Source organism: Indicator indicator, chromosome 13, assembly GCF_027791375.1.
Source record: "Indicator indicator isolate 239-I01 chromosome 13, UM_Iind_1.1, whole genome shotgun sequence".
Taxonomy (NCBI): Eukaryota; Metazoa; Chordata; class Aves; order Piciformes; family Indicatoridae; genus Indicator; species Indicator indicator.
The window spans coordinates 13,842,648-13,856,637 of record NC_072022.1 but is presented as its reverse complement, the minus strand read 5'-3'; the positions used below and the strand labels follow the sequence as shown (position 1 = coordinate 13,856,637).

The window sequence follows — 13,990 nt, the reverse complement described above, 5'->3', positions numbered from 1 at the left end:
TCCTGTGCCCTTCGTAAAACTGCCCCAATTCCATAATTCCAGTTTTGTTGGGATGGCGGTTGAGAGGAGAAAACATCTCAAGAAAGCTTTATTAGAACTGGAAGAAGTTCTGAAAAGACGAATAATGATGCTGAATCATGGAATCTTTACCATGAGGGATGGTGAGACACTGGAACTCGTTGCCCAGGGAGGTCAGAGATGGCCCCTGCTCTGGAAGTGTTCAAGGCCAGGCTGTGAGTGACCTGGTCTAGTGGAAAATGTTCGTGGCCCATGGCAGTGGGGTTGGAACTAGATGATTTTTAAGGTCTCTTCCAACATAAGCATATCTATGAATCAGGCTGGGAGGAACCTCAGGAGGTTTCATTGCAACTTCCTGCTCAGAGCAAGATCAGCTTTGGGATCAGACTTTCTGCTTTTTCAGTCTTGTCTTGCAGCAAGCTATTCCATTTTATTTCATGGAAGATTTATTCCATGTAGACAATTGGAAGCTCTCATGCTTTAGTTCCTGACTCCTGTAGTTTGTCCTCCTTTTTGCACCACTATGCAGCTGCAAAAAGCCTCAGAGGGGAGTGTTATCTGCCCCCCAACTACATTGGTAGCCCTGTGCTGAACTAGTTCTGGTTTATCTGTGCTTCTCTCACACTGAGAGAGCTAAAACTGGACATGTTATTCCAAATATGGGATAAGCATGCAGCAGAAGGGCATAATCGCTTCCTTGGTGTGCTGCTGTATTCTCATTTGTACAGCCTAGGGTGCTGATGGCCTTTGCTGCTCAGGTACATGGCTGCTCGTGTCCAGTTTCCTGCCTGTCAGGACCCTGCAGTCCTTTTCCACATAGTTGCTCCTGGACTAGCTGCTGTCCAGCCTGTGTTGGTGCAGGAATTAATTCCTCTGCTAGGGGCAGGTCTTTGCATGTGTCCATATTCAATTTTGTGTGTACTGTGTACTGTCAGCCTAGTCCTTCAGATTGTCAACAGCAGTTTTGCCCTTGATGCCACCAGTTTCCCTGCCACTTTGGTGTCATCTGCACACTTAATAGGACCACACTCTCTTGTTCCTTCTGGCTCTTCGATAAAGATGGGAAACTGGACCTGTCCCAGTTAGACTTCTGTTATACTTCATTGCCATCCTCCAGGTAGAAGATGATCCATTAATTGCTGTGCTCTGAGCCCAACAGTTCAACCACTTGTCCACTCATCTAATTATCTACCCATCCAGATCACAATTTCCTAATGTGGATACAAGAATATTGTGTAAGGCTGTTGAAAGTCTTGCTGAAGTTAAGATAAATAGCATCTGTTGCTCTCTCTTCATCCACAAATTGTCATTCTGATGCCGTTTTTGGTTCACTTGACAAAAGGTCTCTTTGGCTACACAATCAAATCCTGCCTTCATAATGGATGCTGCAGCAACAGAAAGGAAATAAGGTTAATCTACATAAAAATTATGAAAGGAAGGAAGTGTCTTGTATCCTTGAGGAGAAGTGAAATCACCTTGAAAAGTCTAATCTAGGCAGTTGCATTCGTAACATTATTTGATATTATAATGCACAGACTTAGTAATTGAAGCATTGGTTTTGCAAACGTATTTTGCTTTCCCCCCTTCTCCTCACTGCTTAACTGTCCATGTTGCTAACTTGTCAGCTTTCCCCAGGTGGTTTATCTGCTTCTTACAGGAGGTGCAGCTCTGACATTTCCCTCTCTCTCTTGGATCTGCTTACATGATTTTTATTTCCTCCATAGGTACCACCTACCTTTATTCTCAGATGTGAAACAGCTTATTTAATTAAATTCAGAGCTATTTTTCTCAACTGATACTTAGTTTTGATGTTTTAATTTCTGTTATACAGGTTTTTCCTTTTTCTGTGGGACTTTCCACCCTAATTAAAAGATTATGTTCTAATAAGATTTGATCTCTCTCTGCAAATGTTGATTTCCTAATGTCCTTAGGCCATCACATCCACAGTGACCTCTTTGGGAAGGTTTACTCTTCTGTTCTCTTTTTTTTGCTATATGCTTCTGCTGCAGATCTGTACACATCAGATCTGTGTATCTATTTATTTTTTTTCTTCTCTGGTGTTAGAGAATTGACCTGACTGTTTCCTGGAAAGATGAATTACTACTAGAGGATTTTCTAGGCTTCCTTCCGAAGAAAGACATTCTTCACAGATTTGAGACTTCTGAAAGGAGATGGTCCTCATTTGAAAATTTGCCATTTGTAGTAAATACTTCTTCAGTTTATGGAGAACCTTTTGGGAACCTTCCCTTCCTAAGAATGATGCTTTCCAAGTTGTTCCTCCATATCTATAAGAGACTATTCTAATGAGTGCTTGGCTGAATAGACTAGACAGTGAATTTACAAAGAGTTTAACTTCATTAGTCCTTCAAAATAACTCTCAGAATCTAATTTGATTGTTCTGAATTCACCAAACTTGCAATGAAGTTAGTAGAAGTTGCACCATGTCCTGTACTAGCATTGACAGCAACTGGCCTCTTGCTTGCCCATATCCACCTCTAAACAGTCTCATAGACCAGATGCCTGTGGAAGGATTAGCCAAGAGATGAATCTGGCAGTAGGATATTTTGGTGCATGTTTTTATGTGATATTTCATGTGAGCTTATATCTGGATATATATTCAGTGAATTGTGTGTAGGTCTAGTAGTCCTCTGCTTGAGGTTGATGAGTACCATTGGCCAAAAATGCCTTTTCTCTCAGCTGTGTTGTTGAAATACATGGGTATGGATGTGCTCTGCTGTTCTAGGAGGGGATTTGAAAGCCTAAGGAATTGTGATGCAATGTAGCTTTCATATTAGTGAGTCTAGGTTCATGTCAGTTGTTTATCTATCTTTATTCATCCCCTCTTGGATCAATGCTGTCTGTTTGATGTCGTTGGCATGCTTTATTTCAACCTACTTGGCCTTACCTTCCCAGGAGCTCAGAACAGCTTGGCTTCAACCTCAGCTGAGGGAGAGCCCTGGCTGTATTTCAGCTTTGAAGTAGGAGTGGACAGATCTGTTTCTTTGACTCCAAGGACAAGAAGACATGTCAGTATTTCTGTTCCAAAGGTTCTGGCATCTCTGTCAACCCATACTTGGGGTTGCAACATGCCTTTCTTCAACTCCTCAGATTCTTCCATTAAGTCTAGGTGGAGCAAGTGCAGGTTGTACAGTCTTCCATTCAGATCCTTTTGTATTTTCCTTGATATGGAGGAGACAGACCTTAGCTTTGCGTTCATGTGTGAAGTTTTGACTTTGTAGCAGACTCCTGTTTATTGTAGCATGGATGTTGCATACTGCGGGAGATTGAGTTTTCCTTCACGTTCCAAATCACGCATGTCCTGATTAACAGTAAGGAGGAGTATGCTTGGAAGAATTTCTTTTCAGAGTAATTGAAGTTTGTGGCGTGGAAAAGACTTCCGAAGTTATTGAGTCCAACTGTCAATCCAACACCACCGCGTCCACTAACCCATGTTCCGAAGTGCCATGTCTACATGTTTTTTGATCACCTTCAGGGATGGTGAGTCCACTGCTTCCCTGGGCAGCCTGGCCATTCTTTCAATACAAACATTTTCTTATTATCCAATCTGAACTTTTCCTGGTACAACTTGAGGCCATTTCCTCTTGTCCAATCACTCATTACTAGGGAGAGAAGGCAAACACCCACCTCGCTACAACCTTCTTTCAGGGAGTTGCAGAGAACAATGTGGCCTCCCCTCAGCCTCCTTTTCTCCAGCCTACACAACCCCAGTTCCTTCAGCTGCTCTTCACAAGACCTGTTCTTCAGACCCTTCATGAGCTTTTCTTTCCCTTTTCTGGACCTGCTCCAGCACCTCAGTGTCTTTCTGAAAAGTCCAAAGGATTGACCATTTGACTCCCTAGATAACCATGATGATCTTATGAAGTATGTGGTAGCCTTCTTTTAATTCGGTTTAATTCAGGAAAAACTCACTCTTCCCCTTAATGTGAGGTTAGAATGCTGAGGCCTCCTGAGAGGATGTTGCCTTTGAGAGATGAGGTCTTCAGTTTCCCTCAAGCGGAAGGTTAAAAGACTTCTTCCAGCTATCATGAGAAATGGGGTATTGCTTTAAATTGCTTATGGTGTGAATGCACATAGAGGCCATCATTTAAGCTGGCAGGTTAGGTGCAGTTACTGACCTGTAATACTTCTACTGTCCTATTCCTTTGTGAAGTGCATCCGATCAGCTTGAGGAATGTTAATGGAAAACGGCAAGCCACTGCCACTTTTTTCCCTTCCTTTTGGTATTGTGAGAATTAACTTCCACTCTCTGACTTCATTTTACAGATTTGGGTCACTTTTTTTGTCTGTCTGTGTTGACACCACAACCAGTCTGACTGTCCTGGGTCTCAAAGTGAAAGTTCACAACTTGGGGCAGCACCTTTCTTGGGGCATGATTAAAAAACCTCAAGCTTTCTTACCTCTTCATGCTTCTTTATCCCTTTCCCTGGTAGTCTTCATTCACCTCCATGTGTTCTCTGCTGTGGCAGCAGATGTCTGGATTATGGAAATTGTTGTATCGCACTTAGAGACAGTATTGCTATTTACTTGGCCTGTTCCATGATTTTTCAGAGATCCCTATCATAAACAGGAGAAAAGTCAAATTTGAGTCTCGAAGACAGTCGGTTTTTACACACCTCAGGATTCTGACAGTCTGACATTTGCAAAAGGAAAAAACAACAACAACAAGAACAAAAAAACACCCCAACCTGTACTCAGGAATGGAAGTCTGGTGGACACCTTTCCTGTAGTGTCTTTCTACTTGAAAGATACTGTTTATCCCTAACTCACAAAGTTCTAGGTTTGGATTTTTTTCAGTTTCTCACTGTAGGATTCTCTGACTACTTGTTTTGTGCCTTGATTCAACACAGATCATGCTTCGGGATTTAGCTACCTCATCTTGGATACAAAGTAGCTACTGTTCTCATTGTCAAAAGACAAAGCTAAACCAGAGGGAAACTTCATTCAAGTAGAGTCAGTACAATACCTGTTGTTAATTCACCTCCAGGATATTGAGATACTTAGTTGGGCTTGAGAAATCTGGTCTTTGTCAAATAATTCTGTACCTCTTCTGAAAGCTCGCTGGTGTTCTCAGCCTTTCTAATTCAAACTGAGTCTTGTTCAAAGCACACATCCCCTTTTCCCAAGATACCTGACAGAAATGGAGTTTAAATTGAGTGGTCATGTGTCTTCTGATCACTGATGTTGAGCGTATGCATGCCTATCTATAGTACTTTTACCAGTGCAGATGGCTTTTCTCATTGCTTTCCAGTAACATGGAATCTTTGGATGTGTGGTTGTCACGTCCTTCTACTTGGTTTCTCTTTGTTCTTGCAGTGTTTTAATGCCTGCCTTTGAATTAAATGTTGAGAGAACTGAGTACAGAGGCAGCTTGCACTAGCTTCTGTGGAGGACATCACCTTGCATTCCTGCTTTCATTTAGCAGAACTTGTAGGTACTTGAAGTGGTTCTGGTTTATTGTCACCCAGACTGAATAAACACATGGATGATATATCTGAATTTACTTCTAATTCTATGCCATGTTATTAAATAGTGATCATGTGTCACTTTGAAGTTCAGTAGAGCTCAAATATTTCATGTACTGATACTTTTCTGGCTGAGAAAGGCAGCCTTGCACATGTTTAAAAAATGAGGGAGAACACATTCTTGTGATTGTAAGTGCAGACATTACTCAAAAAGTCTGCACAGAGAATGTACCATTATTTTAAGCTTTCCATCTTACATTTGTATGCAAGTCCTTAACTGACTATTTGCAAGAGGCAGTTGTGCTCTGCCATGCCCTTTTCTTCAGCTCTTTGGCCCCACCAGCAGTGCTGCCTTTTAAAGTAAGGGGAAAGCTAGACTTCAGATTTGTCTTCTACCACCTCTCTTCCAGAAGTTTCCTCTGCAGGAAAATTCTTAATGTGTCTGCAACTGGAAGAGGCAACCTATTACATTTACTTCGTGTTCTTTACTAAAAGCTTTAACAGAAACAGGCTGACAGTGTACTCAGGTAAATGGTACCATGAGGTTATTGTCCTAAGTGTAATCTTCCAGTTGCTTGGATGTGGTTTTCTTTAACATAATTCCTCAAAATAACTTCATTGCTCTGTGGAAAATGGCAACTCTTGCTTTTGTCAGCCTCACAGAAGGGAGGAAGAATAGAATATGGAAGTAAGATCACAGCAGGAATCTTATGTTATTTTCCCTGAATGTCTTTTTTTTTTTTTTGCATAAGATGACTTCAGTTCAGAGCAAACTGTTCACTAGATGACTTCTTGCAAGTGGGATCTATACTGTCTTATAAGCTTGAAGAATCTAGAGAAAATTTACATTAAATAATTCAGATGCACAAGGGAAATGTTGGAATATAAAAAATTTTGAGCAAGGAGCTATTATAGTGGTTACTAAATCTGTCTGTATGAATTCAGTGATTTAATTTGAATTGAGTTGAGGAGGCTGACTCTGGTGTATGCAGTTTCTTAGAAAAGTTATATGAAAACAAAAACACAGAAAATGAAAGTTAACATGACAAGTGTATTTTTAATAATTTCCTGTCTTCTGATGATCATTAATTATTCTAAACATTTGCTTTGTGTGCCAGCATAAAATACTGCTGTCCTGTTGGTAGTTTGCTGCCTTTTATCTAGCTTTAGTCATGTTGTCAACTGTTTATGTTGGATAAGACTAAGATGGGTGTTGATGTGAGCTTGTATGCCAATGCTACAAATTGACCACTGCTTTTTAAGTCGTCCATCAGCAGCTACTGATAAACACAAAAGTGTGTGTCTGACTGGATGAAGCCCTAAGAAACCTGGTTGAATTTTGTAGCTGACTGCTTTGAGCAGGTCAGGCTGGAGAGCTTCTGAGATCCCTTCCAGGCTGGGTTGTTCTGTGAGATTCATGTGTATGTACATGTCTCAGTGTATTAATGCGTGTGCAGCATTGATGTACAATTTATAAAGAGATGTTGAGTGATTTCAGATCTAGCTATAATAAATTTTTCATTCTGCTGGTTTTCTTTGCCCAGTCTGCCACTAAGAAACCTCGTAAGTCTCCAGCAGACAAGAGTCGTTCTGAATCTGGAGCTAGAGGAGCAAGTCGTGGAAGAGCTAATGGCCACCCTCAGCAGAATGGAGAAGGGGACCCAGTCACTTTGTTTGAAGTGGTTAAGCTGGGAAAGAGTGCTATGCAGGTAAAGTAACTAATTGTGACTGTAACTATCCTGTGACTGTAGGAGTTGACTCCTCTCTTTTGTAAACAGTTGCATTTTTTTTCTGGTAGGCTGTCTCTCAAATTCAGGGACAGAACGTGCTTTGCTTGAGTTGAGGACTGACATATGTACTTAGGGAAGACATAAAATAGATCATCAAGTCATGTATTGCAAATTCTCCATTATTTTGTTCATTGCTTCCTAATTGAAAATATACGTTAGGAATAAGCAGTCCATTAAAGACTATCCTGTTATGCTTTTTCCTCATAAAACTTACATGGTATTAGTGATGGATCTAAGGCTTTTCCATTTGCTTGTTTTTTAAAAAAACACCTGCTGACACAAGCAGTCTTGAGTACTTTGCACTGCAGCTCGCATTCTTGATGTCCCCACTGGAGCAGCAGATGAAGGCTAAACTAGTTGTCTAGACTTCCTCTGTGTCTGAGGGACAAAGCTGGGCAGCTCCTGAAGGTGCATCTTAAGACAGTTGTAGTTAATTGCTTCTAGATGTGTTTCTTATTCCTTTATATTTTGATCAGTTTCAGAGGTCTTACAGGATCTGCTGGGCCACATGAGTTCCCACCTTAAGAACCTCCATAATAGATGATTGGTTTTGACAGTACTTGTGACAGTACTTTTATGCTTTCAGTAAACTCTTGTGCCTCAGCTATTTTTGTAGCAATCAAAGGAGAAACAATGGGCCCAAAATGCTCTTCATCTGCAGTGCAAAGCCAACAGTTGTTCCTTCTGAGGGAGTGTTTAAGCAAACCTCCTTGAATTTGCATTTCAACAAAACAGGACTCATGCAGTATCAGTGTGTTTTGACTTTGTGCTGCTAACTAATGTGAAAGAATCAGAAATGAGAAAAATCAGGGGCCAAGTCCTAGTCTGAATAAGACTTGTAATGTAGCTAAAAACTGTCTGGTTAATTCCCAAAGGAATCTAGTCTTTCAAATGAGTGAAAGCTGTTGAAAATTTGTCTCAAATCTGTGAAAGGTCTGAGATATAGTTTTAAAGTAATAAACAGAAGGAAAACGAGATTTGTCTTCTTCATAGTTGCTGTATTTACATTTACTCAGGATTGACCCTTCTTATCTAGTAGGTGAAGACAGAACAAATTTACTCCTAAAAAAAAGCTACAGATTCCTTGTGCTACCTCTTCCTACGTGTTTTCAGTTAGGGCTTCCAACTTGATTGTCAACACTTCATATTTATTTTTTGGCAGGATTTGAGGGAACATCTGGAGTCTATTTTATGTTTCTACTGTGATACTGAACATACAATATGCTTTTTATGGTATGTTTGTCTTAGAGTTACTGATATTTGCAGGAGCCAGATGAAAAGGAGTTGGGTGATTGCTATTTGGTGACCGTGTTTATGTGGAATTGACTTTGATACACCTGTTTTAAGAGGGATGCATAGAATAAAATCATAGAATCTAATCTTTTTGTTTGGAAAAGACTTACCTTCATTATTTGTATATGCACATATAGGTGGGTGTGTGTCCGTGTAGTTGTGCGTATGTAAATGTGCACATGCATGCTTAGAACATGCCCAGCCTATATGTGTTGAGAAAGAGCACATTTTAAGCAGTGGAGAAATAAGCAAATCATAAAGGAGTAAGGCAAGTTTATTTGAAGGCCTGGGATCCAACAGGCATAATCGACTTGAGCCATAATTTCAGTTGTATATGTCACTTGTGCACCTTTCAAAAGTTTACTATTGTAAAAAAAAATTCCAAAGGTGGGGAAAAAATGAAAAGAAAAGAAAAAAAAAAAAACCAGGAAACCCCAGATGCAATTAAAGTATGATGTAATACTTCTTAACTTGCACTTCTGGACAATAATCTCATGTGAAGCCGAGGTTCTATAAACCAAACTTATGAATGTTTTTATGCTTTTCTTTTTTCTTACTAGCTTAGGGATTTTATAACAATTATGAATCCTTGGCATTTTCTTTTCAGAGTTTCAATGCAGATTTTATTTTGTGGCCAGTTTTAGCGATTTTGTCAGTATTGCAAATTGTCAGGCAAGTGCCATATATTCACACTTGCTAGAAACTACTATTTCTCAATATTTAGTTCTTTCCTTGTAATACGAACCTATGTTTTTCCATAGCACTCTTAAGGTTTGCTTCCAGCAATGAAAACCCAGACAATTTTAATTAATATATTTTGAGATAACATGAGAATTGTGTTCTTTCACTGCTGATCTATCTGCTCCTGCAGTCTGTTCTCAGGGTTTAGTTTAGTTAAATTTTTCTGACTTTGTGTTGCCAGCTCATGGAAGTCAGTAGCTGGGTTCAATTCTCATGTCTTTTAAGTTTGTCCTCTATTTAGGTTCTCACAGCAGGATTCATTTGCTGCTTCTCTTTTGGCTTTCTGCTGTGTGGTTCTCCTAGGGAAACAGGTTAATATTTTGTGTTTCAAGTACACTTCAGAGCTGCTCTTTGCATACAAATCTTTTCCTTTCTATGAAGTAGTAGTTGTGTCCATGTTGAGTCTTATCTGAACTCTAGAAATCAATTTGATACCCACATGAAGCTGGTATCAGGTTGTTGTCACTGCTTTTTAATGTGCTCTGTAACCTTTTGCACAGTTAGTTACTTCAGCAGTTTTTGTCAGCAGCTCTCTGTAGAGTGTGGTATGACCTGCTGCTCCTGCTTTCTGCAGGTGCATTTTGTCAGTCCACTAAGACTATTCATACAGCTTTTTTTTAGGCTCTTAATTTTTTTTTCTTCTGAGGCAAGCATGATACTCTTCTGCTTTTTGTCATTTGTCTCTTTTTTTTCCCTTGAAGGGTTTTATGGAGACAGCTATCTCCACTGTATCCCCCGCACTAAACCTCTCTAGGCAGAAGGGACTATGGCACTGTTTATGTGCTACACTGCCTGAGTTTGCACTGATGGGGCTGGAGGGTGTTGGTGAACCTCCACTTCTCCAGCTGACCCCCAACAGACCCAGCAGAGACTGACTTGCAGCTCAGATCTTCACAGACACTTCTGCAGGTCTCTGACCCAGGCATTCAGCCAGCAGTGAAATAAAGAGCATGTGAGGATCTCAAATTTTTGTTAGGCCTCAGTCTTAAACTTTCTCCTAGGTAAATAATGACCAATTAACTGTAATTCAGTTTGTACTTCGGTGTCGGTCAAACTAAGCAGAGAAGAGTTCTACTTAATGGTGTGCAAAGGGGGATTTGTGCCTCCTCCAGAACATTGGTATCACAGGATGATAGGGGTTGGAAGGGACCTCTGAAGATCTAGTCCAACCTCCCCTGACAGAGCAGGATCACCCAGAGTCAATCATATAGGAACATGCCCAAGTGCGTTTGGAAAGTGTCCTTTGGAAACCTCTCTGGGAAGCTTGCTTCAGTGCTCCAGCACCCTCAAAGTGCAGTCTGCTCTAAGTGGAGATGCTTTAGCAGGGGTTTTGGACCACATCATCTCCAGAGGTCTCTTCCAACCCCTACCATTTTGGTGTCCTGTGATTCGGTATTAGCACAGTGTGAATTCTTCCATAATTTAAAGTTGCTATCTTTAGAGGAAAAGGAATAAATCACAGCTTCTTAATCTACAGTCTTTTCTGCGTTTTTAATTAACCTTGTATTAGGGTTTTCAGTGGGTACATGTTAGACCTGGTGCCTGCAATTTGGAATGCAACTCCTCTTGATGTCTAATGCATTATCTTAAATTGCATGTACTTTCATATGGTAAGAATGAGTTTATCCCCAGTAACTGTAATTACTTCCGTCTCCAAAAAATTAGCCTTAAAAGACTTTTATTCTTTTTAAAACAAAACCTGCACAGATTTACTTGGCAGAACCTTTATAGTCTTTCACTACTTGCTTTTCTTACATATGTTGTTATTTTTAGTGTACCATAAGTTCTTCTTACTGCCTGTTAAACATGGTTTCTAGCTTCTATCTTCTGTTCAAGTGGCTCTTTATACAGGTAATTGAAATCCTTAATTCTACTTTTTCATTTTAATAATCTTCAAATTTCATTTGAGTACCTTTTTTTTTTTTTTTGGCAGAAGATGTTAGTATTCAATTTGTTGTTGTTGTTTTGGTTTCTTACCTTTAATGTAAACACACTGCACACCCATTCTAGAGTCACTTTTTGGTCTGTCATATTCACTGGAAATGAAGTGTCTCTACAACCAGTTGAGTGAATTGGCAATTTATTTATGCATAAATTCAAATGCATAGATGGTTTGGGTTGGATGGGACCTTAAAGAACATCTAGTTCCAACTTGCCTACCATGGGCAGGGGCACCTTCCATTAGACCAGATTGCTCATGGTCTCATCCAACCTCACTTGAACATCTCCAGGGAGGGGGCATCCACAACCTCCCTGGGCAACCTGTTCCACTCTCATTGTAAAGAACTTCTTCCGAATATAATCCTAATTTAAATCTCCTTGAGACTTAAGTTGCCTTGGTTTACAGTTGACTCAGATCTTACCTTTGAATGTGCTCTTCATGTATAGTGCCATTTGTTTTCAATTTGTCGGTAGTGCTGCTGCTCCCAAATTGTTACTTAATTTGAATTGGGAAAGAGCTTTTTTTTTTAAATCAACTTTCATTAATATTTAGTGGGACTGTGCTAATTTACATGAATTGGCAAGGTAGCCTCTGGAGTTAGTCCCTGTGGTTCCTCCAGCAGTTAATGCTCCTAAGTGTAGTAATGTTCCTGTACTGAAGGAATATGAAATGGATTCACAGCTGTGAAGCCTCCAGGAGGTAATAAGCTAACTAGCTTCATTATTTCATTCATTGCCTCAGACTTTGGATTTTATTGGCAATCTGAGCTGCTGTTTCTTTGTAACACTATAAAATGTTCCTATTTATCTTTTAGCAGACTTTGAGACATAAAGGTCAATATCTGCAAGTCTCCATGATTGATTTCAAGTTGTTTACTCAGACCATGGATCTATTCTGCTACGTGCTTGAGACTTTCTTTAAGTTTCTGTAGGGTTGTTTCTTTGGCATATTTGAATAACTGAGGGCAGACCTTCTTGCTCTCTACAGCCCTCTGAAAGGAGGTTGGAGTAAGGTGGGGGTTGGTATCTTCTCCCTAGTAACAAGGAGAAATGAGAGGAAAAGGCCTCAAATTGCAGCAGGGCAGGTTTAGGTTGCATCTTGGAAGAATCTTCTTCCCTGAAAGGGTTCTCATAGACTGGAACAGATTTCCTATGGAGGTGGTTGAATCCCCATCCCTGGAGGTGCTTAAATGAGGCAGAGATGTGGTGCTGAGGGTCATGGTTTAGCACTAGACATGGTGGGATTAGATACTGGTTGGACTCAAATCATCTTAAAGGTCTTTTCCAACTGTAATAATTATGGGATGCTATATTTGTCAAGTTATGCTGCATGGTAGCTTTTAACAGAGATCCACCAAAGAGTTAATTTTTGCAAGATTCTCCTGAAAGCTGTTACAGGCTTTTGAAAGTCTCTGTGGTCTTCATGTATTTGTACTGTGCATCATCTGCCGTTTGCAGACAACCTTGACGTTTTTCATTCGGTTTTCGTGAGATTAGAAGCATTTTTAGACTGGGGGGAAAAATACAAATAGTGTAAGAGTCTCATTTTTGTAACGTGTACTTTTATGGCTTTGTTACACCAAATGACCAGAGCTGTAGTGCTTTCATGTGTATAAATATATATGCACACACACATACCTACATAGGTGTTTGTGTGTGTCTGTTTAGCTGTTTTCTGACAGGGAGTGAAAGGGAGGCCATGTGGGTGTTACTGGAGTAATCTTGAGCTTTTTATTGATGTAATTGAGCCATTAATAAATATTCCTTGCCTCACTCCAATCTGGCAGTAAAGACATGAAGGTACAGGGGTTTTGTGCGGTTTTTCAGTTGTTGTTCTTCATACCCTGTTGTCAGGGGACCCTTTTCCTTGAATTTGGTGAATACCAAAAGCATGGCTTTCCTGCATCTTGTACTTCCCAGGAATGCTGAATTTATCATGTATCTCATGCACAGCATGCAAGTGCACATTTCTGTGTGGTGAATCCATGCTCTCTATTACATGTGAAGGTGAAAACATCTGGAAGCAGATGGGTCCCACCAGAATAACTCATGCAATGTATTCCTTCTATCTTTCAAAAGGGCTTTGCAGAAGTAGGCAAAAAGACACTTGGGGATGAATTCTGGTGGGTGAAGCCTGCTAGTAGCTACCTCCCTTGCAGAGAGCTGACTGGTGCTTCTCTCCTCTTGTCCCCACGTGTGCCATCGCTGCAATACCCATTCTGTGTTTCGGGATCAATGACAGGGAGGAGGGAAGGGCAAGATGGTGACCAAACGTATATCTTTCCCTGAGTTTGCTCTTTGCTTATGTTTGAGAAGCTCTTGAAACAGGATGACTGGGTGGAGGCTGCTGACAAGATTAAATCTACTGGAGGGGTTGGTGTAACTTGTGGATTGTTGGTTAGAAGTCCTTGTTTTCAGTAGGAATCTGTCTCTGCTTGACTAATTTCTTTTTTGGCAGCTATTGCTTGTGCCACCATTTGCTACTCTGTTGCCTCTTGTTTGATCTATCTGTTGCTTGTATCTGACATTTTTCCTAGTATTTGGATTACTGCTGAGTTTTCTTGGTTCAGTTAATATTTGTCTTTATTTTAAGTCTGGTATGTATAATGTTGGGTTGGTTTTGTTTTTTTTTTTTCTCAGTGTTTTCAGTTTTTCTAGCCCTTTTCTGTTACATCAAAAGTTAACAGTGTGATTAAGTTCCAGCTGTTGTGACATATGTAGTTT

General features: G+C 40.2%; 1 protein-coding gene across 1 annotated transcript in view; it reads left to right on the top strand.

Annotated features, from left to right (window-relative positions):
* The window catches only part of STAG1 (stromal antigen 1), a 137,411-nt gene that overhangs the window by 10,398 nt on the left and 113,023 nt on the right, over nt 1-13,990 (top strand). The window contains exon 3 of the mRNA XM_054386236.1: nt 7,046-7,210. Coding sequence (XP_054242211.1) covers nt 7,046-7,210 — 165 coding nt within the window. The remainder of the gene's footprint in view (nt 1-7,045; nt 7,211-13,990) is intronic.